Source organism: Rhagoletis pomonella, unplaced genomic scaffold (assembly GCF_013731165.1).
Source record: "Rhagoletis pomonella isolate Grant_MI unplaced genomic scaffold, Rhpom_1.0 Rhpom_scaffold_00001, whole genome shotgun sequence".
Classification (NCBI taxonomy): Eukaryota; Metazoa; Arthropoda; class Insecta; order Diptera; family Tephritidae; genus Rhagoletis; species Rhagoletis pomonella.
This window is the reverse complement of record NW_023458555.1, coordinates 7,965,144-7,992,833: the sequence shown is the minus strand read 5'-3', so window position 1 is coordinate 7,992,833 and position 27,690 is coordinate 7,965,144. Positions and strand designations below refer to the sequence as shown.

The following is a 27,690-nucleotide window of genomic DNA, read 5'->3' as shown; positions in this document are numbered from 1 at the left end:
GCCGTGTAAAACTGGACAGTTGAAAGCATTGCTTGGGTATTGAGCTAGAACTAGTAATGTCGGCTAAGGGTCTAGTTCTACGCTAGTTCAGAGCTAGTCAGATTTTCATCAGGGAGTGTTCAAACATACCCTGCAGAAAATCAAATCTCACTAGCCTAGAACTAGACCTTTTGCCGACAGTACCAGTTCTAGCTCAATACCCAAGCAATGCTTTCAACTGTCCAGTTTTACACGGCAATGTCAATAGCTATCACACCATGTTGTCATGTGTCAATTCTGTCGACAATGGTACATGGTGTCAAGTTAGCACTACATACCATTTTTTCTTAAAAACGAGAGCTACAAATTTTTTCTTTCCAAAACAAATTTTAAAGTTAAAAGCTACAATTAATGCCGTTATAACATTTTCAATATCTCAATTCTGTCGTCAATGGGGCATGGTGTCAAGTTAGCACTACGAACTAAATTTTGTTCGAAAAAGGGTCAACTCAATTTTTTCCAGAAAAACGAAAGCTACAAACTTTTTCTTTTCACAACAAATTTTAAAGTTAAAAGCTACAATTAATGGCATAGTAACATATTGGATATCTCAATTCTATCGACTAGGTGTATGGTGTCAAGTTAGCACTACATACCAATTTTTCTTAAAAAACGAGAGCTACAAATTTTTTCTTTCCACAACAAATTTACAACAAAAACACTACAATTAATGCCGTAGTTAACTTTTCCAAATTCGAAAAGTGTAGTGCTAACTTGACACACGTTGCTCAATGACCTTTAAACCAATGTTTGATTAATATATACATATATATATACATACACACGTACCAAGACAGCAGAAAAACGTAAATTTTGCCGACAGTGCGGTCTAGTAAAATTTTCCGTATGCGGTCAAGAATAAAAACCACTACAATTTTCGTTTATTTTCGTATCCAGAAAACGTTCGAAAAAGATTACAAACATTTATACTGCTCATTTTTTTTCTCGGGTCGCAGGGGTGAGTAAAAAAGTTGTTTTCGGGCAAATAACCATAAGTACAAAATGTTCTCACAAAAGCTAAGAGACTACCCAAAACCATGTCAACGCGGAAGAACCAGCTTCGTGCCCAAAACTAAACGTCAAATCGTACAAGATTATAAGTTTAAGATTTGAGCGGCAGCGAACACAATAACGCTAAATTAATAGTTCACTTTTTTCACCTATTAATCAGCATAACAAGCATACAAACATACAGTGCCGGACATAAGTATTGGCACATAGATATTTTCGCAATGTATGCAAAGTTTTTTATTACAATTTGTTTCGCTAATTTTTTATAAAAATGTAGTTCATGCTACAATTAAAAAAAAACTAAAAATAAAATCTGTAAACCTTGTGCAAAACTAAGAAAAATTCAATGAATTTGTTTAATAATTACCAAGTATCTAATCAGATTCTAGGTATGCCCACGGTGTTATTTCTTTTTTTCAATACAAAAAAATACAAAAAAAAACATTTACAAACTGCGTGAAAAAATGCCAAACTCAACGTACTTTCAAACTTGCACTTTGTTATACTAAAAACGAATAAGCTATAAAATTGCATACCCAGAATTTTTCTACAAAATTTGATCAGAAGTTGCAGATTTGTTTGTATACGAGCGTATAGACAAGAACCGGTAACTATTTCGGCTAGGAACGAACTACGCTTGCCCCAAATCTCTTCATGTGGATTTTGCGTTCATTCGGCTGTAAGTTTTTTTTTATTCAAATACAAATTTAAAAACTGTATCGCCCCCTTTGCACGAAGTTATCGTATGTGCCATTTTTTCGAAATTGGCTTTTTGATACAATTATTTTTTACACTAACAACGCATCACCTGGTAAAATATTTTACCTGAAATACCTATTTTTAATCCAAAAATAGACTGTATATTTTATCGTATGTTGCAATAAATTTTTTCTTGTGTGCAAACTTTCGTATGAGCCATACAAAAGTATTTTGTACGTATGTAGTAAAAAAATTAGAAATAAAAAATTCCAAAAATTTCCTGTAAAATTTTGTTTCTGGCACATACGATAATTCCGCGCAAAGGGGTCGTCGATATGGTCGTATACAAAGGACCAATGAGGATTAATCACGAGTTTCATTTTCCCCGAACCGGTTCACTTTTCACTTTTCGTTTCCATGTATTTACTATGGGCGGATAAAAAAAATTTCGTTTGAACGGGGAAAGGGCAGAAAATTTAAAAAATGTGTTCAGGTATGCAGTTTTGTAGCCCATTCAATTTTAGTCTTATAAAGTACAAGTTTCACGTAGCCAAAAATTACCGTTAATTTTTTGTTTTTTTTTTCTGGAAGGTGTTGCGCATTTAATTCTATATAAAAATCGATTTTGAAAAAAAAATTTAAACTTTTTTCAGAATTTTTAGCAGTCTTGTAGCCCAATTCAAGTGCAAGTTTCAAGTCACTAACAATTACCGTTGATTTTTGTTTTTTTTTTGGTAGAGGATATTAGGCTATTATATAGAGGAAAATATAAAATTAGATATCGAGGGCTTATATCAAAATCAAATTTTTGTGAAAAGTGTTATATAGAAGAAAATGCTCAACAGCCGCGCCAAAAAAATCTCAAAGATCAAAGGTCAGATTTTAGCTATTTGAAACTTGCATTTTATTGAACTAAAATTGAATACGCTGAAAAGCTGCATACTCGAAAATCTTCTTAAGACTCTGAATAAGAAGTTTGAAATTTTGATGAATTTTTTCAGTCCCGAGGCTACAGCTAAGCTAATCTCACTAAGTAATGATGAAATAATTGCATAAACAACTAGATTCACTATGTGATTACACAATGTAAACGAGTATTTCTCTTGCCTTCCGTTTTATATTTAATTTTAAAAACTAATCATTTCAAGTTCGCTATAAAATGATGCTCAAAATATATTTTTTATATCTTTTTAGAGATATATATTTTTTTTAAGTAAACCACCATCAATGAATTTAAAAGAAAATGTCAAAAGCACAGTTCACGTCAAAAGGGTGCAATGGCGGCCAAGAAGAAGTGAAACTACCTACATATTAATATTTATATCACGGATCGAACTATATTTTTTAAGTGAAAATTATTAAAAATAAATAAATAAACATAAGTTGCAAACAATATCATTTTGAATTTTGCTACTATCTTATTGACCGCAACTGTATGTACAGATGTATGTATGTAAATAGTAAGCAAAAGGTATAAAATAAAAAATATCAATTAGCTGATAGCAGCAGCAGCGAAACACCAAAAAATAATATTTTTATACTCTTGTATTGCTTTAATCTAATACAGTAACTCATAAAATAACTACACAATTCGCATTTTACAATATTCAAAACGTTATTCATGGTATAAATTATCGTAAAATTTTTATACAAATATAACCAAACACATTTACATACTTTGTAAATCTATGCTCCGAACTTATTGCAAAATTTAAAAAAAAATTCCGCATATTCCATCCAATTTCGTTCCAAAGATGTATGGAGAAAATAAAGAACTGACGTTCAGTTATCAAGCTGTTATATTTTAAGCTAGAATTCAGTAGAGATCGAGAAGATCTATTGATCTGAAGTCGTTGTTCGAGATACTGAGGCTCTCGAGTAGTTTGAGGTGGCTCAATCGCGTTGACTTTTATTGCTGACGGTGTTGCGCATTTTCTTTAATTTAACGAGTGCTCTTACATACACGCATACATATGTATATGGAATAACGTGCCCATCACGATTTTTGAGCTTCTGATTAAAAATTTAAAAATTTTGATGTTAATTTGCAGAACTGCGGATTTTTCTGTTATATAACTGTGTACTTATTTTTGTGAGTTACTGTATGTACATATGTATAGTACATAATTAAATCACTAGGCACTACTTACTCGGCAATAATGTGATAAAGTCACGCTGCAGCATCGGTTTGAGAAACGCATTTATGTGTCCATGCTGGTAGTGGCACATGCGCGTGAGCAGCTGCTCCACGAATTCAACCTGATCCGCTTCGTTCCATTGCGAGAAGTAGGTTAAGCAGGTCTCACGTTCATTTTGAAATATTTGCGATGATTCTTTCTTACGGACGGGATCATACAGCATTGTCGATGTGAACTGTTTTTTGTGGTTGTTGTTTTTGGTGTAATGTTGTTGTATATCGATGTAGGTGAATTTCCAGTGTTAGAAAAACGGCAAGACATCAAATATGGTAAAAAGACCGCATAAAAAATGTTTTTACAAATAGAAAGAAAATATTAAAAAACATTAGTAAGTAATTAGCAAACAAACGAATTAACAGACAAACAAACATTCATATACATATAAATCGACAAAACCAATTAAGTCACTTTAGAAGGAGGTTTGAATTTCGATTTAAAAAGAATAACTTTATCTTAAAAAAGTTTATATTTTTATTAAGCATCTATTAACGGGGCATCTTAAACTGCACCTATGGCTAGTTAATCGGTAAATATGTATTTGGCGAAGCGAATGGATTTGTGCACGCAACTTAAATATGCATTAAGAGTGTTCGCTTGTACGAGCTTGTAGAAGTTCTTAGTTCGCTTCGCCAAACCGTTCGCTTCGCCAAAATCATTCGCTTCGCAAGCTTTACACCTGTGCAGCATTGCCAGCTATCAGTTGTTTTTCGAAGACAGTATGAAGGAAAACAAAGTGGAAACGAATTAAAAAAAAACCTTCATCAAGTGCTTATTTATGGTAAAATTTATTGATTTTTCATATTTTGAAGGAAACGATGGATTCTATTCCAATTGCAATTATAGCAGCAGAGTAAGAGCGCACTATGGAAGTGAATTCACAAAGGTATGCGGAGCTGTCGGGCATAGTAACCATGGACGCATCTATGTCAGCTTCTGGTTTCATTGTTCAACCACAACCTCCTATGCCTGAAGAACTGGTTCTCAATCCAGTTAATGCAATAATAACTTCTTCCAAGCCATTGATAACATGCACTTTGTTGGGTCCACCACCTGTTGAGCTTGTTTCTGCCTTCGGACGCGCTTAGGGATTATAAGTATAAGTAAGTCTGCTTTCTGTCTTGCCGGAGATGAGGGGGGCCTCCGCATTTCAAAGGCATGCAATGAAAGTTTAATCCTTTGATTACACGTGTATGTAAAAGTTTTTAGGTTCTGGTTATACGTTTGGACACAACAACCGACAATCATTGTACTAATAACTAAACCGGACACAAGTTTCTCGAAAGGCAAATTTATCTGTTTAAATGAACACCACTAATATAATCTGCAAAACACAGATCGATGTACATCTTTTATCTCGCCTCCGACACAGAATTTTTTTTGTACAAAATTGCGCAAAAAAGCTGTCAATTTCTTACTCGCTCGTTTTTAGGCATGCCATTGGTACGAAACTCGAAAATATGATTCGGATTCGGATTTCGTACTATTTCTACGATTCGTACCAAAATCCGAATAGGAAAGATGTGCAGAATAGGGGTGTAAAAATCTGTTTACAAATTTTTAATAAATTAATTTTTTATTTTAATTTTTGTACAAAGTTTGAAATGTGAAATTATGTACAATATACATATGTATGTCAATACAATACTGTGTTCGTATGGAAAAGTAGCTTATGTCGAAAGGCTGGCTTTAGTATAAATCGGCATTCGCAGCATACGATTGCGAATGACTTACGGGCGCTAAGCCGTTAAACAACTTTTAGCAAATAAACGTGCAAGAAATAGTTCCGGTACTAGCAAGTCAATATTCTTTTAAAGTCTCATCAAAAAATTCCTTGTCGTTTAAAAAATAAAGGGAATGCCGCATTATACTAAAACCGGCCTTTCGACATAAGCTACTTTTCCATACGAACACAGAATAGTACCCCCATTTCAAAGTGATATCTATTGTTTGCCACTCATGTTTATTATTTTTAGGAACTTTCAATTAAAATACAGTTCATTCTCTAACAAAACCCAAATAGTATGTAAATCCAAGTTTAAAACTTTGTAGAAAATTACAAAAAGTGCAAAAAAATGTCACCCAAATTTCAAATTTTTTTCCCAGAAATGTTAGAATTTGTTTGAGTACACAGTTTTATAGCCCATTAAATTTTAGTCTAATAATGTATGTAATTGATTTTTAAGAATTTTTCTCGCCGAAAGTGTTGATTCCATATAAAAATATATTGTTTATTCATTATATGGAGGCAAATGCGTCAAAAAAAATCTTCAAAAAATCAACGGTAATTTTTAACCACTTGAAACTTGCACTTAAAACTATATACAGTGACTCACATAAGTATTTTGCACGAGAAGGCGATTAAGTAAACCTTCGAATTTTTTTTTTTTTTTTTTTTTGTTAATTATTTCGCAGGTTGTTAAAATTAGATCTTAATGCTAAATGAGCTATAAAACTCAAAAAATGCCAGCACTTCTGAGAAAAGTTTAAAATTTTGTTGAAAATTTGTGCCCTTTTTGTAGTCTTTTGCGAAGTTTTAAACTTGGGTTTATATGGGTTTTGTAAGAGAATGAACTGTATTTTAATTGAAAATTCTTAAAAATAAATAATTAAACATAAGTAGCAAACAATATCACTTTGAAATGGCGGTGCTATAAATATGGCCGATACTGTATGTATATGGTGTGAAGTCTTTTAAAAAATTAATAAACATTAAATAAACAAACGAAAACTATCCCAAACTAATCAAAGTGTACCTGTTCCTATTTTTCTTTCCGTGAGTGTGTGTACCTACATACATACGTGAAAAGTTGCGAAGTCCCTTTTTGGAATTTACTTGGAAAGGAAAAAATCTTTTTATAGCCCTTGAGTTCAACATTATTCGTGTTTAAAGTAAAACCCAAACTCCATACGACGAAACAGAAGGATCCGATGTTAATTGAAATATTTCGTATCATTTCGAACTTATCGAATTTGCTATGCCTCTTTTAGACTAGGCAAATTTGCCTTTAGTTGAATTTAAATGGAAATTATGCATTTTTCAATTTCACTTGTCCCTTATATCAAAATATGAGTTTTCACATGTATGTATGTATGTACATACATATGAAAACGTATTCACCTATTTGTATTTATTTTTTTTATTTTTTTTTTTTTTTTCGCAAGGGCATTGTTACAAGCAAAAACAAGTACACGCTCTCGAAAAGGTCAAAGCGATCAACAGCTAGCTATAGAACTTAAAAACATTAAAATTGAGTTTCATTGCAAACATGTTTCTATTCACAATTCGATACCAACAGTGGTGTGCGATGAAATAGAGCCATTATACAGTTACTTTCAAGTTTAGCTTTCGCGTTTATTTTTCGCAAATGAGTCCAAGTGTGCTGTTAATGGCAACAAGGTGCGCTTTAAAATAAGGCCAGTTGTAAGAATCATACTTTTAACAGCTTAAAAAGCGTTCGCGTACGCCAAAATTTACAAAGTAGGGGAAATTGTGAGAGCAAAGTGACATTTAATTTTAAGCAGAATTTTCTAGTTTCTGCTTTCGTGTAGTCAATAACTTTTGTCAGGATAACACTTTTTGATCAGTTTTCTGAAAATTTTAACTTTTATACTTTTGAATGCAAACATAAATTCCAATAGCTGTTCGTCTAACTTGCAAGTTTCTGCAAACTTTCGGATCGGGTGCTATTCTGGATATTTTTCGCTCATGAGCGAACAGATGACATTTCGCCGGAATTTCGATGTTGGATAATTTTTACTGGAGATTTTTAACGATCGTCCCAAGTATTTCCAAAGTACCTACTTCCTGTATATAGTTAGAAAATTTAAAATCAAAAATTAAATATGGGTCAGGCCTTCAGGAACTGCTTTAATTCCTAATTAAATTTAAATAAAAAATAAATGAAGTTAAAAATTTTCAAAAAAAAAAAACTGCTACTATTTTGACCTGTGCTGTATACATCACAATAGGGGTTATTTACAAATATATTAAAATATACGTGTGTCAAGTTAGCACTACACTTTTCGAAATTGGAAAAGTTAACTACGGCATTAATTGTAGTGTTTTTGTTGTAAATTTGTTGTGGAAAGAAAAAATTTTTAGCGCTCGTTTTTTAAGAAAAAATTGTATGTAGTGCTAACTTGACACCATACACCTAGTCGATAGAATTGAGATATTGAAAATGTTATAACGGCATTAATTGTAGCTTTTAACTTTAAAATTTGTTGTGGAAAGAAAAAATTTGTCGCTCTCGCTTTTTAAGAAAAAATGGTATGTAGTGCCAACTTGACACCATACACCTAGTCGATAGAATTGAGATATCCAATATGTTACTATGCCATTAATTGTAGCTTTTAACTTTAAAACTTGTTGTGGAAAGAAAAAATTTGTAGCTTTCGTTTTTCTGGAAAAAATTGAGTTGACCCTTTTTCGAACAAACACTTTCCACAACAAATTTTAAAGTTAAAAGCTACAATTAATGCCGTTATAACATTTTCAATATCTCAATTCTATCGACTAGGTGTATGGTGTCAAGTTAGCACTACATACAATTTTTTCTTAAAAAACGAGAGCTACAAATTTTTTCTTTCCACAACAAATTTTAAAGTTAAAAGCTACAATTAATGCCGTTATAACATTTTCAATATCTCAATTCTATCGAGTAGGTGTATGATGTCAAGTTTGCACTACATACCATTTTTTCGTAAAAAACGAGAGCTACAAATTTTTTCTCTCCACAACAAAAACACTACAATTAATGCCGTAGTTAACTTTTCCAATTTCAAAAAGTGTAGAGCTAACTTGACACACGTGACCTAAACGGGGTTAGATCGCCGAAACAGCAGGCCTTAGTCGGGTAAAACCCGATTCATTCCGGTACGTAGAACCGGCTGTCGTGGGAATGACCAAGGTTTTGGTTTTTGCTAACAGTTGCTCTTGCTCTATATTTGCTGATGTTGCATTCTCAACCTTTGAAATTTTATGACGAATGTAGTGAAGTTTCACTGTCGGAAATGTAGTGAAGTTTCACTCTACGGAATAACAAATTTGTTTTTACCTGTAAGATAAGAAAACGAAAACACTTTAAGGTGAGGAACAATTTATCTGCCCTGTTAGTAAAGGCAACTTTACTGCTTACATTAGATAACGGCCATAAATAACCAGTATATATTATAACAAGCAATTTTTAAGCAAAAACAAAACCGACTTCAATTCTCATATTAACATTTAAGATTATCGTTAATCTCATCATGATCCAATGATCGGATTTAAAGCTAATTAGAATGGGACGACCTGTGAGGTAAACCCTTCCTTTAAAAAAAGAATTATAGAAATCGGCTAACGTGGTCCAAAGTTATGCGGTAACATACATAAAAAAAAAAAATACTCCGACGGTTTGATAACCTTCCTCTTTTTTTCGAAGTCGGTTTAAAATAAACCAAATTGTCCCAGACTTTCCGCTACAAACACCCATATAAGGATTGCACGTGATGATGTATGTACAAACATACGTTCTACGTGCGTAAATAAGTTTGCACAAATTTGCATATACATATGTACGCACATACAAAATGTATGTCCGTAAATATGTAGATATGTATGCCTGAAATTAATGAAAATTGTAATGCATAAATTCATTATACAAACATATCTATATACATTCATTATTATTTATATCAATATAACGAATAAATATATGCGAATTAATATAGTCAGGGTCTCTCAATTTATGTAAGCCACCAACATATTTAATAAATTTGAAGTAAAAGATAAATAAACACACTTACTGCTTGCGAATTGGAGTTAGTCTCGTCCATAATTTTGTCAGTCTCCATTTTAATCATTTTATGCTATATAATTTTTTCCAAACTCTTTTTTGTTGAATATTTGTTTTTATTGTATATTTTACTTTCCTTTTATTTCACATAAAACAAACACACACTCCCTACCGTCGATGTTATTCCTCCTTCTCTTTACTTTTAACAAGCAAAACAGTCAACGAGTAACAATGGGGACAAATAATTCAATTCCTCCGATTACTGTGAGGAAAATCCGTTCACAAAATCCAAATTAAAAAGATTTCAAAATCGAACATGCGCACACTTTTACACAGTTCGTCTGTCCCGCTTTCGCTTCAAAGCTCAGCGCACGGCACTGAAAAAAACAGTACTTTTCGCTCGTTCTGTTTAACGAAAACGTACTCACAGCACACAGAATGCACAGAACATCTTGCGTATCCGCTTAGCTCCTTTGTTGCTTGCGATTAACGAACACACACGTTTAAGTGAGTGCACATTCACGCGAATCACAACAGCTAGCTTTCTCGTTTAAACAAACTGAAAAGTACCAAGTCATGCCGCCATTATCTTGAAATGCGTTTGCCGCTTTCTCTTTTCCTCTTTTTCAAGCGCAAGTCATTTAACAAAGCGAAAAAATGCTAGAAATCCTGAAATTTCAATGCAGTTTTTTTGATAAAAAATCTTTATATGGTGGAAATACGCGCAATTTATTCAATAGTGAGACTTTTATCGACTTCTTCACCAATTTGGAAATGTAAAAATAGGAATTTTTCACAAATTAAAACCAACTTCACCAAATTTTTCCGCGCACCATCGGGCACAACCAACGATTGCACGTAAAAACGACACGACTGAAGGAGAATGGCAACCACAACCAACTTCACAGAAAACGTCATTCACAATAAACTCAATGACCTAAAGCACTCGAGAACGATTGTTCATTCATTTAACTGTCTTTTGATTACTCATAAGTGTTCAAATCAAAATTATATTGAATTCTCCCAACATTTAAAGTCTTTTAAATTAATTAAATTGCGAATTAGCTATTCAAACTCGATTTGAATTCAAGATTTTGTTTTTTTAAATGGGAAACAACGAAAATGTCAAAAGCAAAGGAAGAAAGTTGAAACGACTTCACGGTACAGACGCATGTGTACTCGTCCCCGTTTCTTCTCACCCACTCTTTTTCAAATTCGAGTAGAATTGAATTCAATACTTTAATTTCACATTTCTTATAGCTCAGTTATGCATATTTAGCGTTGCATAATAATGGGCTGTTTTTGATTATGGGAAAATCACATTTAGCGCATTTAGCTCTAAATGCTACACTAAATGTACATTTATCCATACAAAATTCGTCACCTAAATGCAACTAAATGCAACTCCATTTCACAAATTGGGAAAAATCGGTTTTTGTTTTGCTTTATAAATTTTGGGAACATTTGTTCACGTGAAATTCGCGATAAAGCCGATTAATTTGGTTCTTACGTTCGCGTTTATTCACACATAAATATTTACATAATAGCTACGTATAATTAATGGCGAATTGAAAAATTCGAAAATGTGAAATCTTGTAATTTTTTTGTCTCGCTGAAGTCGGCCTTATCAATGCGACTAGTAGGACTTCCCGTTTTCTGCAGCCAATGTTTCCTATAAAAAATTGCAAAGGATTTATGTATGTAGTTAATTTTACGTTGTTTTGGAGAAAGATATATTCAACAAGGCAGAAGTGACGAAAAAATTATCCGAATATCCGTTCCCATGACAGTTGTTATCTGTAAGCCGATTGCCGTTTAAACAAATAAAATATATGTGGTTAATTAAGGGCTGTCACTCCAGCTGATTACATAAAATCTCTTAGAAGCTCTTTAGAGCTCTTTGTAGCCGACGTTATAAGAAAATTTAAATTAAGGAATTTTTTTAATATTATTTGCGATATTTTGTTCTATGTTTGGCATTTTGAGAGCACTCCAAAAGGGAGAACTGTCGAAAAAACTTCTTCCTTATTGAATATGCCTTCTTTTGTACCTACATTTGCTCGAAGGTCTCGGTGGTTCCCTCAATTTGTCCCTTGACAGTGTCGTACGGTGTGTTCATACACCATCCGCGCACACCTAAAGATATTGCTTGCTTTTCGGTGTACTGCAAAAAATTTGTTTAACAATCATGAAAAAAGGCTTGCTGGGTTATGCGCAGTTAACTATGGACCAATTAATTTTAATACTATTCTTACAAGCTTTTATTGTATACATATGTTGATTTATGACACGTACAGCATATTATTTGCCTGTTTATTAATAGCGCTAGCCTAGCCCGAATTGATTGACTAAAATCCCAAACTTACCATTCGAAATGATACTCCTACAAAGAAGTGGTTACGTTCATTGGCGTAAGAAATACATTGCAAAAAAATTAATAATTTGCGGGTTACCTTGAACTATTCCATGTACTTCAAAATCACAGCTCAATATTTCCGGCATTTTTAAGAAGTATAATACAACAAGGTAGATGTGTCACTTAGTGCAATAAATAATTGTTAATTTCCTTTTATTTTGTTCTACTTGCCTGTTTGATTACAAAATCGGCTGTCAAATCGACGCATGCGCACTGTGGGTTAAAAAAGTAGGGCCGTTCAGGATGTTGTGGAAATGGTCTGGAGTTTGCAGTTGGAATTGCATTTGCAAATTTTATGCTTGCTGCCATGGCAACCGTGTTAATGTTGTCAACTTACAAATGTAACGAATATGCACTTGCAAGAGCAAATGCCCAAGATCCTGAAGAGCCCTAGTAATTTTAATGCTGATCAATTAATTAATTTACGCTGAACTACTTAATTCGTTAGTAAAAAAGTATACAAAAAAATAAAATCCGCTTGAATAAAATTTATTTGGTTTATTTTTAACACCAAATTTTTATTACACGGCAGCTCTGTGTGCATGACGTTTCAAATTGAAGCGCAGCAGTATTTGTCACAGTTTTTTGTCTTTCAATTGTTTTTCAATATTTGTTGCACTCAGTCGGAAATTAATCTATCAAATTTTATTTTTATACAATTGATAAAAATGCCTTCACTATTCGCTGGTATACATTTACAAGAAAAACCTAATGAATTTCTTCCGCTGGACGACATCGACTTTGCACGTAATGTGCATTACTTGAAAGAAGAAATTGGTAAGAAACTGCAGTACGACGCGACAAAATTGGGTATGTGTTTAATTTTTTGAAAAATCTATTCCAGACTAGATATTTTTTTATTTTTATTATTTACCAATGTTGCAGAAATAATATACAACGGTATAGCTCTTAATGATGAAAAAAAGTTATTGGAAACTGTGCGTCCTAACGCGACCGTCCATTGCTTTACCAAGACGAAGCAAAATTCTCCGTATGTGCCACCAGAAGATGTAACCAGTCCTGCAAATATCACTCATATCCATGAGCTTTTTAACGTAATCGCACATACTCAAATAAATGTAAATTCGCGTGTCAATATCTTGCAGAAAATCCTGGCAGAGTATCCAGAATTTCGACGTAATTTAGGCGCACAAGCTCTTATAAGAGACTCAGTGCTTTTTAATACACTGCATCATCCACAAGTTGTAAAAAGCATTTCCGAAACATATCCTATTATATGTGAGGCTGCTCCGTTCATGGTTGACACTATTAAAAAGGAATTGGCAAGGAGTTCTTCTACCACACGTAACGAGCCCATATCCTCTTAATTCATTTTATTTAATTAATGTGCATTATTTTTGGATATCAGTTTCAGAACCAGCTACTGACTCAACAAATTCTTCTGAAGAGGAAAATTCCTTGGGCGCTAGCACAAGTAACGAGCGATCAGAGTCTGGCTCCCAATCGGAAAATGCACGTATACGCATGATAAGCCGTCAACAATTGCAAGCAGCACTGGCACGGATTGGTGTCGGTTCGGTAAATTCCCTTTCCAACATTGCCCAAAGGAATAGTGATGCTAATAGTACATCAGGCACGGCAGCAACACCAGACGCGACTGCTGCCCCATCTGCACCGCTGTCAAACTCAGCTAGTGGTGAACGGATTTCGTCAGCTATGTTTCGTACAGAATTGCAGCGTGCATTAGAATCGTTGAGTCAACGTAGCAACCAAGTGGGCGGTTCCGGCGTTAGCAATACTAGCCAAAACGCGGAAACACATCAAATGGATACAACAGAATCAACAACCGCAGATAATGGCGCCGGCGATGAAAGTGACGATCTGCCATCACAGTACCGCACACATCAATACGCCAACGAACTGCGCACTATGGCACAAATGGGACTGGTCAATTATGAGGACAATTTAGTCTATTTGACCATAGCAAGTGGAAATATAGATGTTGCTGTGAATCTCCTAATGGGAGCAATGAATTAATAGCAGATACCAAGATGAGATCAAAGTGCGTAATATGAAAATTATTAAGAGAACTTCTAAAAGTCGACAGCATCACAAGACGGACGAAATAAGCAATGCCATTTCAAATTCTTTAGGAATTGTGTTGTTCATATCTGTTGCACATTTGCATGATATATTATGATCTAAGTTAACTAAAAAATATACATACGAACATACAATACGTATGTATCACTATTTTCTTGATTTATATTTATTTGTAGGAATTCTCAATTACATTTGCAATTTTTGTAGCGTTAATAAATGAACTTTTAATTTTTACATGTGTTACCGTCTTCTGTAAAAATACAAGCTCTTAATTTGTTTGCTTTTTATGGAATATTTTAAGTGAAATACTTGTTGATATTACAATTGATAATCTGCATATTTTCTACATACTTGTTTCCTACATCTCTTGCACCGCGGTTTATAAAAATGTATCAAGTTTGGTTTTGAAATTCTTCCGAGGTTCGTTATTATTTGCACAAAAATAATATAATATATACATATATGCTATATGATAACTGTTTTATCTAAGAATAATACATGCATACACAATGTGATGATACTAATATACGTAAATGTCTAGATGCATTATACGACTCGTTTGGACACAATTATGAAATTAAATACTCCAAGGCTTTTTCCTTATTATTATCGAATTTTATCAGCGCCTCTGAGATTTTTGCTTCATCAAAGCCCAGATCCATTAGCTCACTCAGCGGTATTAAATGTTCAACGATCTACAATAGAAATAAAATGCGTATGACTACTTTAAAGATCTGAATAAAAGTTAGGTGTTCCGAATTAAAGAATAAATTGATTGTTGTTTCACACATTCGACTGGAAACAGTCTCTAACCTTCTTGTCATCTGTACCGAAAACTTGTGAAATCTTTGCCACACGTTGTAGTGGGAATCCCATTGAGCTTATATTTTTAACTAATCTCTGCGCAGCTGGTGACAATTCGGCATAATAATTTGTATCGTGTGAACTTTTAGGTACTTTCACTGGCGACTGCTTCGGAGTTATATCTATGTTATATAAAAATTAATCCCGGATTCATGAATATGTAGGTAAATATAACAAAATACCTTCATCCACATCTTGCTTTTCATCATTTTGTTTTCCTTCTTCAGAGTTGAAACTGTAGTAACGAGATCTGCGAATTTCCGAATTTCGCACTTCATCGCTTAATTCCTTTAATATATCTGGCACGCTCTTCGACTTTGAATTTAATTCGTTATATTCATTCGTTGGCTGAAGTTGTTGTTGTTGTTGCTGCAAGTGTATACCATTGCTAACAGATGTCGAACTTCCGTAGTTATTTATGTTGCTGCTCAAATATGTAGAATTTACATTCGTGCTATGTTGCTGCATATGCCTGGGACTGCAATATGCGGAAGAGATGCCATTGTAGGCGGGTGCATATACATAATTTTGATTACCGTATGTCGCGGGCGTGCAATGTGTTGAGTGAACATTCAAATTTGTATAATGCTGTGATAATTGTGGCTCCACATGGCTATTATAAAGTGTACCATAAGCCATTGAATAGGATTGTTGCTGGGTAGATTCTTGCTGATTTGATGGAGCAAAAGACGTACACGTCGATATGTTGCAATGATTACCAATAAAATTTGCAGTACTAGTAATGCTATTGTTGGTTATGATTGCATTTGGAATGTTTACATCGCACCAACCTTGCTGTCCATAATTTTCAAAACTGACTCTTTGTAGCGACGTCTTATTATTTTCTAAACCTTCAAAGTCCCTATCCTGTGGCAAGTTGTCTTTTGAGTTCGATATTATTTTATATACATTAGTATTATGAGTATTCTCTTTGGATTCTAGCTGGGATTTAATACTATCTACATCAATTTCCTTAGGTTCCTCTTCTGGCGACTTTTCCGTTGATTCATCTTTAATTTGATTTTTTTGCGTATGCAGCTGCGTATTATGCAGCACTTGTGCTAAAATATCCAAATCATTAATTGTTTTAAGTTCAATATTATCGAAAGGTGACGATGTGTCTTCTTCAAAGTCTTTATAGTTAAATGCATTGACCTCCTTGGAACCGCCAGAATACTTTCCATTTTTGGGATGTGATTGCAAACCTTCAACTGATAAACCATTTGGTATTTGGAATTTGTCATCCCCTATGGATAAAATTGTAGGTTGCAGTATAGTGTGAAAGCTACTGATTTGCGTAGGTAAAACCGATGTTTGCTCTAGATCAGGACTACGTGCAACATTTATTTGCTTATCGTCTTTTTGCTCTTCTGAGTCACTATCAGAACTAGACAGATCATCAGCACTGGGATAACTTACAGCTCCCAGCATCTGCTTATTTTTCGACTCTAATTCATGCAACTTTTCCCGTTCCCGGCGCTCTTTCCGATCTCTACGTGCTTCACGCTCTAGTTGTCGCATACGTCGCCATTCCGGCATTTTGGTAAGTACCTTCCGTTCGAGCTGAAAATCATACGAATATTGCGGCGCATCATTGTAATGGTTTGCTGGTAATTGTAATTTATGCACTATGACCAGTGGCAGTTGATATAATCTTGGCGGTGGCTTAAAGTTCTCTGCTATTTTAACAGGAACTCTGTCGATATAGTTAAAGTTGGACATTTTCAACCTAAAATATTTTGATTTAAAAACATGTATGAATGGACGTGTAAATATATACACAGATAACACTTGATGGTCAATTAGTTGTGTTCTTTTTTTGATATGGACATTTTATTTATAAATATGTACCTTTAGAGAATTACATTAGGAGTGACGCTGTCCCCTTTTCCGATTCGATTTTTTTTTATTTTCAATTATGTATTAGCAAAACTGGGCAAATTAACAAATATTCTATTTTTTTCAGAAAGAAAAATTGCGAATAACTTTAAAAAGAAATAATGACAACTGCTGACAGTATGTCAGATGTCAAAAAATGACAGAGTTGGCAGGCACTATTTCCTTATCCAAATCCATAATTCAATGGGCGCGTTCACAAGTCGTAGCTGTTGGGTAACCCAGGGCAACCAAGAACCAATTCCATTTCCATGGTTTTGTGAATACCACAAAATTGTGTCTTTTTAGAAGGATGAGCGACTAAAAACTATTCACACTAACTAATTGAACGAGGAAACGACGGTGGAAATACCAAGGATAATCGACCAATAATCGTTTATCTACTACTAGTCGACACTCAAAATATGGGTGTTTATCTCAATAAAACTATGTTCACATATCAATATTATCTCAATCAAAGCTCGTTTTTTAATCACCCCGTTTACACAGGCAAATCTCGGATTATTAGCCGTCAAATTTGTTGTGCTTGTTATTCTCACATCTCAAGGAAAAATTATGTTTCTTCTCTGTGCCACCGTGATCACGTTTTTCTGCTTATAATAGGCAATATAAATATATTTGAACTTAACATTTTATTTAAAATACCTTTACAAACCTCTTTTATTTGCTAGCGTACATTTTTGTTCATGAGGCAATAATACAAGGTGTTATCAGTCGCTCTAATTCCGCCATATTGACTGCCTTACGTGAAACAGTGTTACTTCTTTAACTATTCTTTGCCCATTAATATAGTTGAATGTTTTTAATTTTTCCTCAGTATACACACTTTGTTTTCTTAAAAAGGTATTTTATCTTATTTTATTTCATTTCATAACGAATGTTCTATAAAAAGGCAAATCTTGTTTAGGAGAAAATGTTAAATTTTATATTTTTCCCCCATATGGGGATTCATTTCTTCCCCTTTTTCTTCTTATTCTACTGAGCTAAAGCAGTGTCAAATCGAGCTGTCACAACTGATACCACCTTGTATTATTGCATCATGATTTTTTTTACTTTTACATTTGGCATTTCTCCTCTCTTTCGTAAAAACAATCGATAAAACTAGGATGGACACCGAAAAGTTATCGGTTAAATCTGAGATTATTTTATAATTACAGATTAACAAGGGACGAATTTTATATGGCCAATCTCTTGTTATAATTACAGATTAGGGTGTTAAGCTCGAAAATGAGGATAATTTACTTATATGTGAACCTAGTATAAGTCTAACTGAACGTACAACGGCAAAATCAGACAATAACCACGCTTACCTCCCATATAACGGTAGTTTTCAGAAATACAAAAACTGCGATATTTTAGTAACTACTAAGCCTATTCACTCAAAACTGATATTCACACCGATTTTTAGACAGAAAATAAGAATATTATACATTTTTGGAAAAAGGGCGTAGCAAGCAAAACGCTCAAAATTATTGAAATCGGATTAAATTTACGCCAACTTTTTATTTAACGGTAAATTTCAGAAATGCTTGAAACTTCGATATTACGAAATTTAAGGACGCTAATTTACACAAAATTGATACTCAGCCCTATTCTGCATTTCGATTACGTTCGCGCATTCCGCTCCGCTGGAATCGAACTTAGGTATTCTGCGTTACGATCGAAACGAAAGAAGAGGAAGAGAGGACATCTTCCGAAATCAGCTGTTTGCCTAGGAATGTGTGAAATCGAAACAAAACAATGAAATATTTGCCACAAAACTATAGCAGCATATGGTTAAAGTTTGTAAATATTTTAAAATAACTAAATATAGTTATCTAGCATCACTGTAATTAAAAATAAAATTTCGTTTGCTCTTAATTAAGTGGAAACATAATTAACGGGTGATTTTTTTGAGGTTAGGATTTTCATGCATTAGTATTTGACAGATCACGTGGGATTTCAGACATGGTGTCAAAGAGAAAGATGCTCAGTATGCTTTGAAATTTCATCATGAATAGACTTACTAACGAGCAACGCTTGCAAATCATTGAATTTTATTACCAAAATCAGTGTTCGGTTCGAAATGTGTTTCGCGCTTTACGTCCGATTTATGGTCTACATAATCGACCAAGTGAGCAAACAATTAATGCGATTGTGACCAAGTTTCGCACTCAGTTTACTTTATTGGACATTAAACCAACCACACGAATGCGTACAGTGCGTACAGAAGAGAATATTGCGTCTGTTTCTGAGAGTGTTGCTGAAGACCGTGAAATGTCGATTCGTCGCCGTTCGCAGCAATTGGGTTTGTGTTATTCGACCACATGGAAGATTTTACGCAAAGATCTTGGTGTAAAACCGTATAAAATACAGCTCGTGCAAGAACTGAAGCCGAACGATCTGCCACAACGTCGAATTTTCAGTGAATGGGCCCTAGAAAAGTTGGCAGAAAATCCGCTTTTTTATCGACAAATTTTGTTCAGCGATGAGGCTCATTTCTGGTTGAATGGCTTCGTAAATAAGCAAAATTGCCGCATTTGGAGTGAAGAGCAACCAGAAGCCGTTCAAGAACTGCCCATGCATCCCGAAAAATGCACTGTTTGGTGTGGTTTGTACGCTGGTGGAATCATTGGACCGTATTTTTTCAAAGATGCTGTTGGACGCAACGTTACGGTGAATGGCGATCGCTATCGTTCGATGCTAACAAACTTTTTGTTGCCAAAAATGGAAGAACTGAACTTGGTTGACATGTGGTTTCAACAAGATGGCGCTACATGCCACACAGCTCGCGATTCTATGGCCATTTTGAGGGAAAACTTCGGAGAACAATTCATCTCAAGAAATGGACCGGTAAGTTGGCCACCAAGATCATGCGATTTGACGCCTTTAGACTATTTTTTGTGGGGCTACGTCAAGTCTAAAGTCTACAGAAATAAGCCAGCAACTATTCCAGCTTTGGAAGACAACATTTCCGAAGAAATTCGGGCTATTCCGGCCGAAATGCTCGAAAAAGTTGCCCAAAATTGGACTTTCCGAATGGACCACCTAAGACGCAGCCGCGGTCAACATTTAAATGAAATTATCTTCAAAAAGTAAATGTCATGGACCAATCTAACGTTTCAAATAAAGAACCGATGAGATTTTGCAAATTTTATGCGTTTTTTTAAAAAAAAAAGTTATCAAGCTCTTAAAAAATCACCCGTTATAAGAATGAAATCCTTAGCCGCGGCGTTATTGCTTGAAGAGGAGCACGAGTCCCAGATTGCTGATGCGGAAGTTGAAAGGTGGAGATTTAGGGACATGTTTGATATTTTTCAGATGAGGGAAGATTCATAAGAAATTCATCTTGAACTGTATTACTCATCGCTCAAAGTCAGTGAAATTATAAACTTTGTTTGAGCACTCCACAACATTTGCATTTACTACAGAGTGGAAGATTTGAACGCAAATGAATCCCGTTATGAAAGCCGTCAGGAGGAGGGGAAGAACAAAGCTTATCTTTCCATAGCAAATCGAATTCGAGACAACATACGCACCCCTTTTTAAAAAGTTAGCAAAAACGAGTGCAATAATAAAAGCATTTTTTTTATGTAACTTCACATTTTATGTATGCATGTATCTATGTGCATACATCTATTAATTTTATATAAAAAGAAAAAATTGTATTCAGTGCATTTCACAGTCTTATTTATAGATAATGTAAACAAAAACGTCTGGACTTCCACTTTGAAAACGTCGCGCAATATCCATTTTGGTTGGCATTATTTGAGCCAATTTTTCGTATTGCCCGTATTACCGCTCGCGAAAACACAGAAATCGAGGAAATTCATTTATGACTTTTTTTTTAATATTTAAACCCACGAAAATAACAATCGAAACGTTCTCCGTCTACAAAATTGCAACTTAGAAAAACGTAACTACGATCGAAATGTAGAATAGGTACAATCGTAAAATTCGAAGATTGATCGATACGATATTTCGATTCGAGTCGAAATGCAGAATAGGGCCGACTAACAACAACAAGAAGAAACATTATGGTATTTTGGAAAATGGGCGTGATATCGCCTATATATAAGTACTTTGCAGATGTTTAAAATAGAGATAAACCACCCCTGCTTACCATGTAGCGGTAGTTTTCGGAAAGGTAAAAAAAAACTATATTTAATAATTGCACCGGCTATCCAACGTTCAGTTAAGCCCGAACTTAAGACTTTTTTTATGTGAAAAAATATTTATATTTTTAAACAAATAAAACAATCGTATTAAAATGACTTGGTAGTTTATTTGTAAAAGAAAAAAAAAAACGCTTATTACGCACATATGTACATACTACAAGATGACATACAAATATATTGTTTCTAAAATAAAGAAATACCGGTGGCGAAAACATATGTGGCATCACTTCACATCTAGACTTCTACTACGAAACTGGATCCGAATTTATGGATGATACTTTTATGTTCTTTTTATTCAATAACAATGGTAAAACTGTAAACACACACATATTTCTAACTTAGGGCCAGTTTTTCATTGCACTGCTGTGATTTAAACTTAAGTTTAAGCGCCCGAGCTGGCTGGTTTAAAGTAAGATTAGCCAATCAAATGTCAGCCAGCTGCTCAATTTAAACTCAGTTTACGCAATATTAAGGTCCATAAAATTAAAGAATTGCGATATTTTGACCAGTTTTGGCATTTGGCACTTGTCTTTTGTTTATTTAATGTTTATTATTTTTTTTATAAAAGTCTAGCTGGTACCCACAACAAACACCATATAAATTCAGATTTCAAACTATGAACAAAAATTAAAAAAAATTCTGCTTATTTTCACCAAAATTTCAAACTTTTTCGACAGAATTTCGGTATGCAGTTTTGTAACCATTTAATTCTAGTACAATGAAGTGCAAGTTTCAAGCTGCTATAAAATCCCGTTAATTTTTGTCAATCTCTTTTGTTGCTGGCAGTGTCCTCCATATAAAAGAAGATTGACGAACATACTTTTGTATGAAAAAAACCTTAAGGCGTACGTGTTGACTCGCCTTCGGCTACACACAGTTGAATCGTTCAGAGTCATGCCAGGAGTCATGTCGGTGTAACTCACAGTACTGTGGGTGTAACTAACATATTTATTTTCACAAACACATCCAAACCGACTCAAGAGTCAGACGCACGGTGTATGCCGCCTTTTAAACACCTTCATAAAAAAAAAATTGTTTTTGTGAGCTGTCTGCAAATGTTTTTTACCTTCCTTTTATTAGCTCGGGATGTAACTATGTAATATTGATGCGCCTAAAAGATGCAGCGATTTCTATTCTCAAGTTACATACCTGATGACAGTACGAATGACAATTATAATAGGGAGATTTTAGTTTTTTAAACTATAATTTTATTGATGTTGGCTGTTGTCTGTCGCTTTGCCTGAACATATGAAAATAAATTTCAAAGAATCGGCAAAAAAAGGCCGATGCCCATGCTCAATTTTGTGCCGATACTAGCGGATGCCGATTAATCGGTCGAACTCTATTAAGCAGAACTTTTCTTCCATGTGGTTGTTGTCTTGTTTCTCTCTCTGGGAGCGCAACTAAAAAAAAATTTTGAACGCTTTTGAGCTTTGAATTGAGTTCAACTTTAGTTCAGAGCTATAACTATAAATCCGCCTTAAGATAGCATATCGGTATTTCCATACGTCACATACGTGACAGTCGTACGTTTCAATGTGATACAATCAAGGAATGCCATTTGTTTTCTTTAACTTTTTTGTGCCATTGTATAGCACAGAATTAGCTCTATATTTAACCGAAAAATTAAAACAATCGAACTGCTTGGTCCTGAAATATATGTAAGCATTTAAAGAGAGTGTCGTTTCGTGACACAAAATGGAAGTAGATTTTTTCTTTTCTTACGAAATCGCAAAACTCTACGAATTGTGGATATTTTCATGAAACTTATTTTAATATGATTTGGAGCAATTGTAGTTGTTTTTGGAGTTTTTTTGAATTTATGCAACTTGTTTCAATTTTCTTTTACAACCCTCCCAAGTGTGAAACGTCACGTGACGTAGCGAAACATGACATAAATTTCCATCGTTATATTTTTGTTAATATTGCTTTAAAATGAATTTTTAACGCAAATAAAACAAGTATTTTATGTAGAATATACTTCATATTTTGACTTCAGCGCCAATTCAGGGTGAATTTGTTGGAAATATATGACTTATTCCGGCAGGTTCTGCAATTCACTTCCGAGTGAATTTGATTTTTTGATTTTTATTTATTTTTTTTTGTCGCGGTGGACCTTCCGATGGAAACACCCATATGTTTAGTGTAGTTTTTCTTCCTTATTAGTAAAACATAAGTTACATATGTATGTAGCAGACATAAAGTAAAATAAGTAAATTGCAGTTTATTTCGTTTATTTCAAATAGTTATAGATTATCTGCGTTTTAAGTTTTCCAACGGCTAATTACGATTCCATTTGAGTTATAAGTTTTTGTTAAATAGTTTTCGGTGTACAGTAAAGTAGATTCAATTTAAATTTATTTGACAACATTTTATTTATTACTTGTTAGACCATTAAACAATCATTTAAATATAAGTAAATACCTTTATATTTTTAAGGGGTGTGAAATTAAGTGCTTCTATTGCATATTGTTTTTAACTTATATGCTTGGTTTAATTACTTGTTGGGTTACATGTGGGTTATACTTAGTATTCTTATGCTGCATAATTTATTTGAATGTAATTTATTTAAATGTAGTCAACTTGTTCATTTATATCTCTTTAATATTCCATGGAAAACTGGTTTAATTGTTGGTCTAACCGGAGCTTCCCGAAAACGTTTCATTTGAGTTCCGTATATAGCGGCGGTAGGTGGACGTTTATAGGGCAATGTTGATGGAACAATTTTGGCTAGAATATTTTTTTAGTTTAATAATTTATTTTAATAGCTTTTATGTTCATTTTATTTTATTTATTTGTATATTGATATGTATATTTTTTATATGTATTTATTTGCATGAATTCATTTAAAAATTAATTTGAGTATTATTTTTTTATGTGTAACTTTCATTATATGAATTTATAAAAGTACCTCATAATGAACTGACGTACATATAAACATATGTATGTATATACCAAATTATAATGTTAATAATAGCTTACCTTTGGTGTATTCATAAGCTGGTACGATTGTGCGCTTAGGTATGCGAGCTTCATACACCTCCTCTTCGGACTCTACATCCCTATAGTTCCGTTTAGAGAATTATAAAAATTAAAGATATAGGTACAAAAGCAATAAATAATACAAAGGCGCGTTTTAAAACTTGGATAGATAAAATTATCAGACTTCCACAAAACAATGGATAGCAACGTTTCTCATGTTATAAAATCATAACATAACTGATACGTTTGAGAAAATAGCACGAAAATTTAGTAAATATCTATACACATATACATACATAGTACGTACAAATTTGCTTATTGAACACGATAAATAAAAGATATGGGCTGGAATTTTCTACTTACTTAGACGGTTCCATTTGGTAGGCATATTGCTTGACAAAGTTTAAATATTTGGATGGCCCATTGGCTGCAATATTCTTGTCAAATATGGATCTGAAAAGCATAAAAAATATCTTTTTATTAATATGTACTAATATTAAATGTCCAAAATGTTATTTTACTTAGAAAATTGTTTGGCAGATTTCGGATCGATTTCCATCAGTTCTCGCAGTTGTTCCTGAGCAACATCGTCGTTCTTGTCAGGAACAAGATATTTCCTTATTTCAGCCAAAGCATAAGCAACACGTGCATAAGCCTCTGCAGGTGTTGCAACAGTACTTATCTCAACAAATAAATCCTTACTTAAATGGGTGTGGCGAGGATCGCCAGAGTTACGCATTTCCTCCTCCTTGACGCGGTCACGTATAGAATTCCGACCTTTAATTACAATTCGACATTGAGTTTCATCTTGTAAACGACGAAGTGAATTTCCCTTAGGTCCTAATATTTTGCCCGTAAAGTTGAACTATAATTTGGAATTACATTGTATAGAGAGTAGAGATATTTAAGGCAGTGTCAGTATACACGCGCCACGATAACTTTATAACGTGGATGCCGGAGAAGTGCGCCAGAGCTTTTTTATGCATAGGCGGCCTTCGGGTGCGCTTAGCGATTATAACCCTTACTACTCAGAATTCTCCTTTCCGTTGCCGGAGAAGTGGGTCAGAACTTCTTTCTGTGTAGGCCGCCTTCAGACGCGCTTAGGGATTATAACTCTTACTACTCAGAATTCTCCTTTCTGTGTTGCCGGAGAAGTGGGACAGAACTTCTTTCGGCGTAATTTTTACCGTGGATCTGCGGTAAAAGTTCCCGTGGCGCGTGTAAGTAGACACTTCCTATATTTCTGTGTTGGTTTGGAAAAGTAGCTTATGTCTAAAGGCTGGCTTTAGTATAGTAGTATAATGCGGCATTCCCTTTATTCTTTAAACGACAAAGAATTTTTTGAAGAGACTTGATAATATATAAAGCCAGAGTTTCTACATAAGCTATTTTTGCAGAGAAACACAGATTTAAATACCCAAAAAAATTTTAATTGCAAAAATATGTATAAACCTCACCTTAGGATATTGCTTTATTGGAACAAAAACTTTCTGAACGAGTTTTATGGGTTTCTGCTTGTAAACATCGGCATAATACTCGCGCCCGGGTATACGACCAGTAGTGCAGACCCGTTCAATAGCTGTTAAGATTTTTAAATTAAAGTTTTCAGTGCAAGTGTATACTTATGAATATGTGTACACATAAGTATGTACATATTAGGGCAAGTAGGTACCTTCTTCTATTAGTAGTGCGCATATAGGGAACTCACTGCTCAGCCTTTCACGTTCTTCGTTTAATTCATCCAGAAACTTTTGTGCGAAATTGTTAATTCGCGGTCCATCGATTTCAACCTCCTTTTGGACATGATTAGCTTCTTCTGAATGTTCCGACATTTTTTTTGATGAAAGAAAGTTGAATTTTTCAAGTACTATAGAAACACAATACCGTCCGCAAATGCAAGGATAAATCTAAAATGGCGAGCGTTTTCCAAGATGTAGCGAATAGTGTTGGACGTGTTGGAGAACTATCGATTGTTTCATTTTGCCGCAACTGTCGAATTTTTCTAAACACTATCGATAGTTGTATATTGTGCACAATAAAGGCCCTACACACGCATTGATTTGTCGGCCAACCATTTGAAATTCCATACACACGCATAAACCAGTTGGCCGATTTCATTTCGAGTGACAGTTTTTGAACTGCGAACAACACAACAGCACTGGTAAACTTTTAAAGCCTGCTATACAGTTCAATGTGAGCGTGAGCTTTTTATTTTGACCAATATCTTCGTTATTACTTAACTTTTTGCAATAGTTGCTACATCAAAAGATAGAGAATTAAAATATCTTTCAGAATTATGGAATAAAAACTGCATATGTGCATAATATGCCTTTTTTCAAGCTCACACTCAACTGTGTGCGTACGCAAAGCATTCGCATGTGAACAACAAGTTTTGATAGATGAGTGTGAGCCTCCATAAGAATACAAATGGAATTCTTTGCCTTTGTGAACGTTCACCCTCAAGTTCTGAACTCTGATGTTGGAGAAGATAATAAGAGCTGCAGAACTGAACCGCTCAGGAACAATTTACTACAAGAGCGTGCAATTGCTGGCTTATGCCGATGACATCGACAGAAAACTGCAGCAGCATCTCTGCGGGATTGACTAGTTAACTTGCTAATGGAGGCTGCGTGGAGCTGAAACAAAATCATTGTGAGGAAATGCTGTTAATATAATAATAGAGAAACATTTCGGGAGCGGCTTTGCCGTGCCCTATGTACACAAAATGCAGCGATTCGTCCCAGCGCTACACTTGCATCTACGCTTCTTGCATCTTGGCGGCTGTCGCACTTTAACATACAGCACTTCATTGTATTAGTTTTTACGAAGTCTTCAACTCAAAAATCGCTCACAAATTGCAAATTAACACAATTTAAACTGATTTTTCACTTATAATTCAAATTTATCCTTCGCTGATTTGTAAACAAAGGTTTATTTACAAGTTACCACAACTGTCAAAATCGGCAAAACCAAGGTAGCGGTACCACTGACGGCGCCACTTTGTTCGCTGCACCGTGGGAGATTAAGGTACCCTATTCTCTGAATTTTGTTACTAGCTAAAAGCTGGGTTATGCAAGACTTAGACTTGACTTGACTTACCTAGAAACTTAGAAACGATTACTCAGCGTGTCACCTATTACCTTTTCTTTTTCTTTTGAATATCAGCACTTGTATTTGTACACCTAAATTGCAAACGTTTAATTTGTCTTTACACCAGAATGAATACAAAATTACCAGTAAAATAAACGCGTATCGAATTGTGATTGTTTTTATTTTATTTTCTGTCTTTATTTGAAAGTTTGTTTTTCGATTGCCAGATGAATTACATTTATACAAAATTTTTTATTTATTTGGCATATTTGTAGGGATTTTATTAAAAAATGAAATGGCAGCATGATTCTCTCAGGGCTCTCTTTGCACTTAGAAATTGAACTTAGAAATCAAAAATCTATAGTTCTCCAAGTTTCTAAGTGAAGTTGTTTTTTTGGGTAACTACATATGTACACGCGCTGCTTGCCAGATACACAATTTTCAAGTCAAGTCAAGTCTAAGTCTTGCGTAACTGAACTTTTAATTCTTACTGACAG

The 27,690-nt window shown here is 34.2% G+C and overlaps 5 protein-coding genes across 11 annotated transcripts in view; 1 reads left to right on the top strand and 4 right to left on the bottom strand.

Moving 5' to 3' along the window:
• Positions 1-10,618, bottom strand: part of LOC118737741 (F-box/WD repeat-containing protein 11) — a 33,978-nt gene extending 23,360 nt beyond the window's left edge. The window contains exons 1-3 of one of the 7 annotated variants that reach the window (XM_036468473.1): positions 10,536-10,618; positions 9,735-10,393; positions 3,900-4,122 (exon numbers count right to left, since the gene is read on the bottom strand). In XM_036468473.1, coding sequence (XP_036324366.1) covers positions 3,900-4,122; positions 9,735-9,791 — 280 coding nt within the window. In that variant the 5' untranslated portion in view covers positions 9,792-10,393; positions 10,536-10,618. Of the gene's footprint in view, positions 1-3,899; positions 4,123-9,734 lie in introns of all 7 variants that reach the window. The other 6 variants (XM_036468507.1, XM_036468489.1, XM_036468497.1 and 3 more) reach the window with 6 other exon arrangements.
• Positions 10,619-11,222: 604 nt separating this feature from the next.
• Positions 11,223-12,334, bottom strand: LOC118750498 (acylphosphatase-2). The gene is made up of 4 exons (XM_036485213.1): positions 12,178-12,334; positions 12,091-12,107; positions 11,779-11,888; positions 11,223-11,396 (listed from the first exon to the last, which is right to left on the bottom strand). The coding sequence occupies exons 1-4, from the start codon at positions 12,224-12,226 to the stop codon at positions 11,282-11,284; spliced, it is 291 nt and encodes a 96-aa protein (XP_036341106.1). The 5' UTR covers positions 12,227-12,334; the 3' UTR covers positions 11,223-11,281.
• Positions 12,335-12,689: 355 nt separating this feature from the next.
• On the top strand, positions 12,690-14,352 carry LOC118737734. The gene is made up of 3 exons (XM_036468462.1): positions 12,690-12,950; positions 13,026-13,445; positions 13,510-14,352. Exons 1-3 carry the CDS (start codon positions 12,809-12,811, stop codon positions 14,136-14,138), a joined length of 1,191 nt encoding a protein of 396 aa, XP_036324355.1. The 5' UTR covers positions 12,690-12,808; the 3' UTR covers positions 14,139-14,352.
• A 249-nt stretch (positions 14,353-14,601) lies between these two features.
• LOC118737726 lies at positions 14,602-17,434 on the bottom strand. The gene is made up of 4 exons (XM_036468450.1): positions 16,920-17,434; positions 15,251-16,797; positions 15,018-15,190; positions 14,602-14,899 (listed from the first exon to the last, which is right to left on the bottom strand). Exons 2-4 carry the CDS (start codon positions 16,788-16,790, stop codon positions 14,774-14,776), a joined length of 1,839 nt encoding a protein of 612 aa, XP_036324343.1. The 5' UTR covers positions 16,791-16,797; positions 16,920-17,434; the 3' UTR covers positions 14,602-14,773.
• A 5,891-nt stretch (positions 17,435-23,325) lies between these two features.
• LOC118737724 (KH domain-containing, RNA-binding, signal transduction-associated protein 2-like) lies at positions 23,326-26,049 on the bottom strand (the record flags this gene model as incomplete). The annotated part of the gene is given in 6 exon segments (XM_036468435.1): positions 23,326-23,851; positions 24,104-24,183; positions 24,467-24,556; positions 24,625-24,968; positions 25,561-25,682; positions 25,776-26,049. Coding segments are annotated over 6 exon segments (939 nt in total). The 3' UTR covers positions 23,326-23,708.
• Positions 26,050-27,690: the final 1,641 nt, after the last annotated feature.

Excerpts from the sequence above, each read along its gene's own strand:
- LOC118750498 (XM_036485213.1), bottom strand. The coding sequence starts at position 12,226 with ATGCCGGAAATATTGAGCTGTGATTTTGAAGTACATGGAATAGTTCAA. Across the intron at positions 11,397-11,778 it reads ACCGAGACCTTCGAGCAAAT|GAAACATTGGCTGCAGAAAA; the intron begins GTAGGTACAAAA and ends AATTTTTTATAG.
- LOC118737734 (XM_036468462.1), top strand. The coding sequence starts at position 12,809 with ATGCCTTCACTATTCGCTGGTATACATTTACAAGAAAAACCTAATGAA. Across the intron at positions 12,951-13,025 it reads GTACGACGCGACAAAATTGG|AAATAATATACAACGGTATA; the intron begins GTATGTGTTTAA and ends CCAATGTTGCAG. Across the intron at positions 13,446-13,509 it reads AAGGAGTTCTTCTACCACAC|TTTCAGAACCAGCTACTGAC; the intron begins GTAACGAGCCCA and ends TTTGGATATCAG.
- LOC118737726 (XM_036468450.1), bottom strand. The coding sequence starts at position 16,790 with ATGTCCAACTTTAACTATATCGACAGAGTTCCTGTTAAAATAGCAGAG. Across the intron at positions 15,191-15,250 it reads AAAGCAAGATGTGGATGAAG|ATATAACTCCGAAGCAGTCG; the intron begins GTATTTTGTTAT and ends TATATAACATAG. Across the intron at positions 14,900-15,017 it reads TCGGTACAGATGACAAGAAG|ATCGTTGAACATTTAATACC; the intron begins GTTAGAGACTGT and ends TTTCTATTGTAG.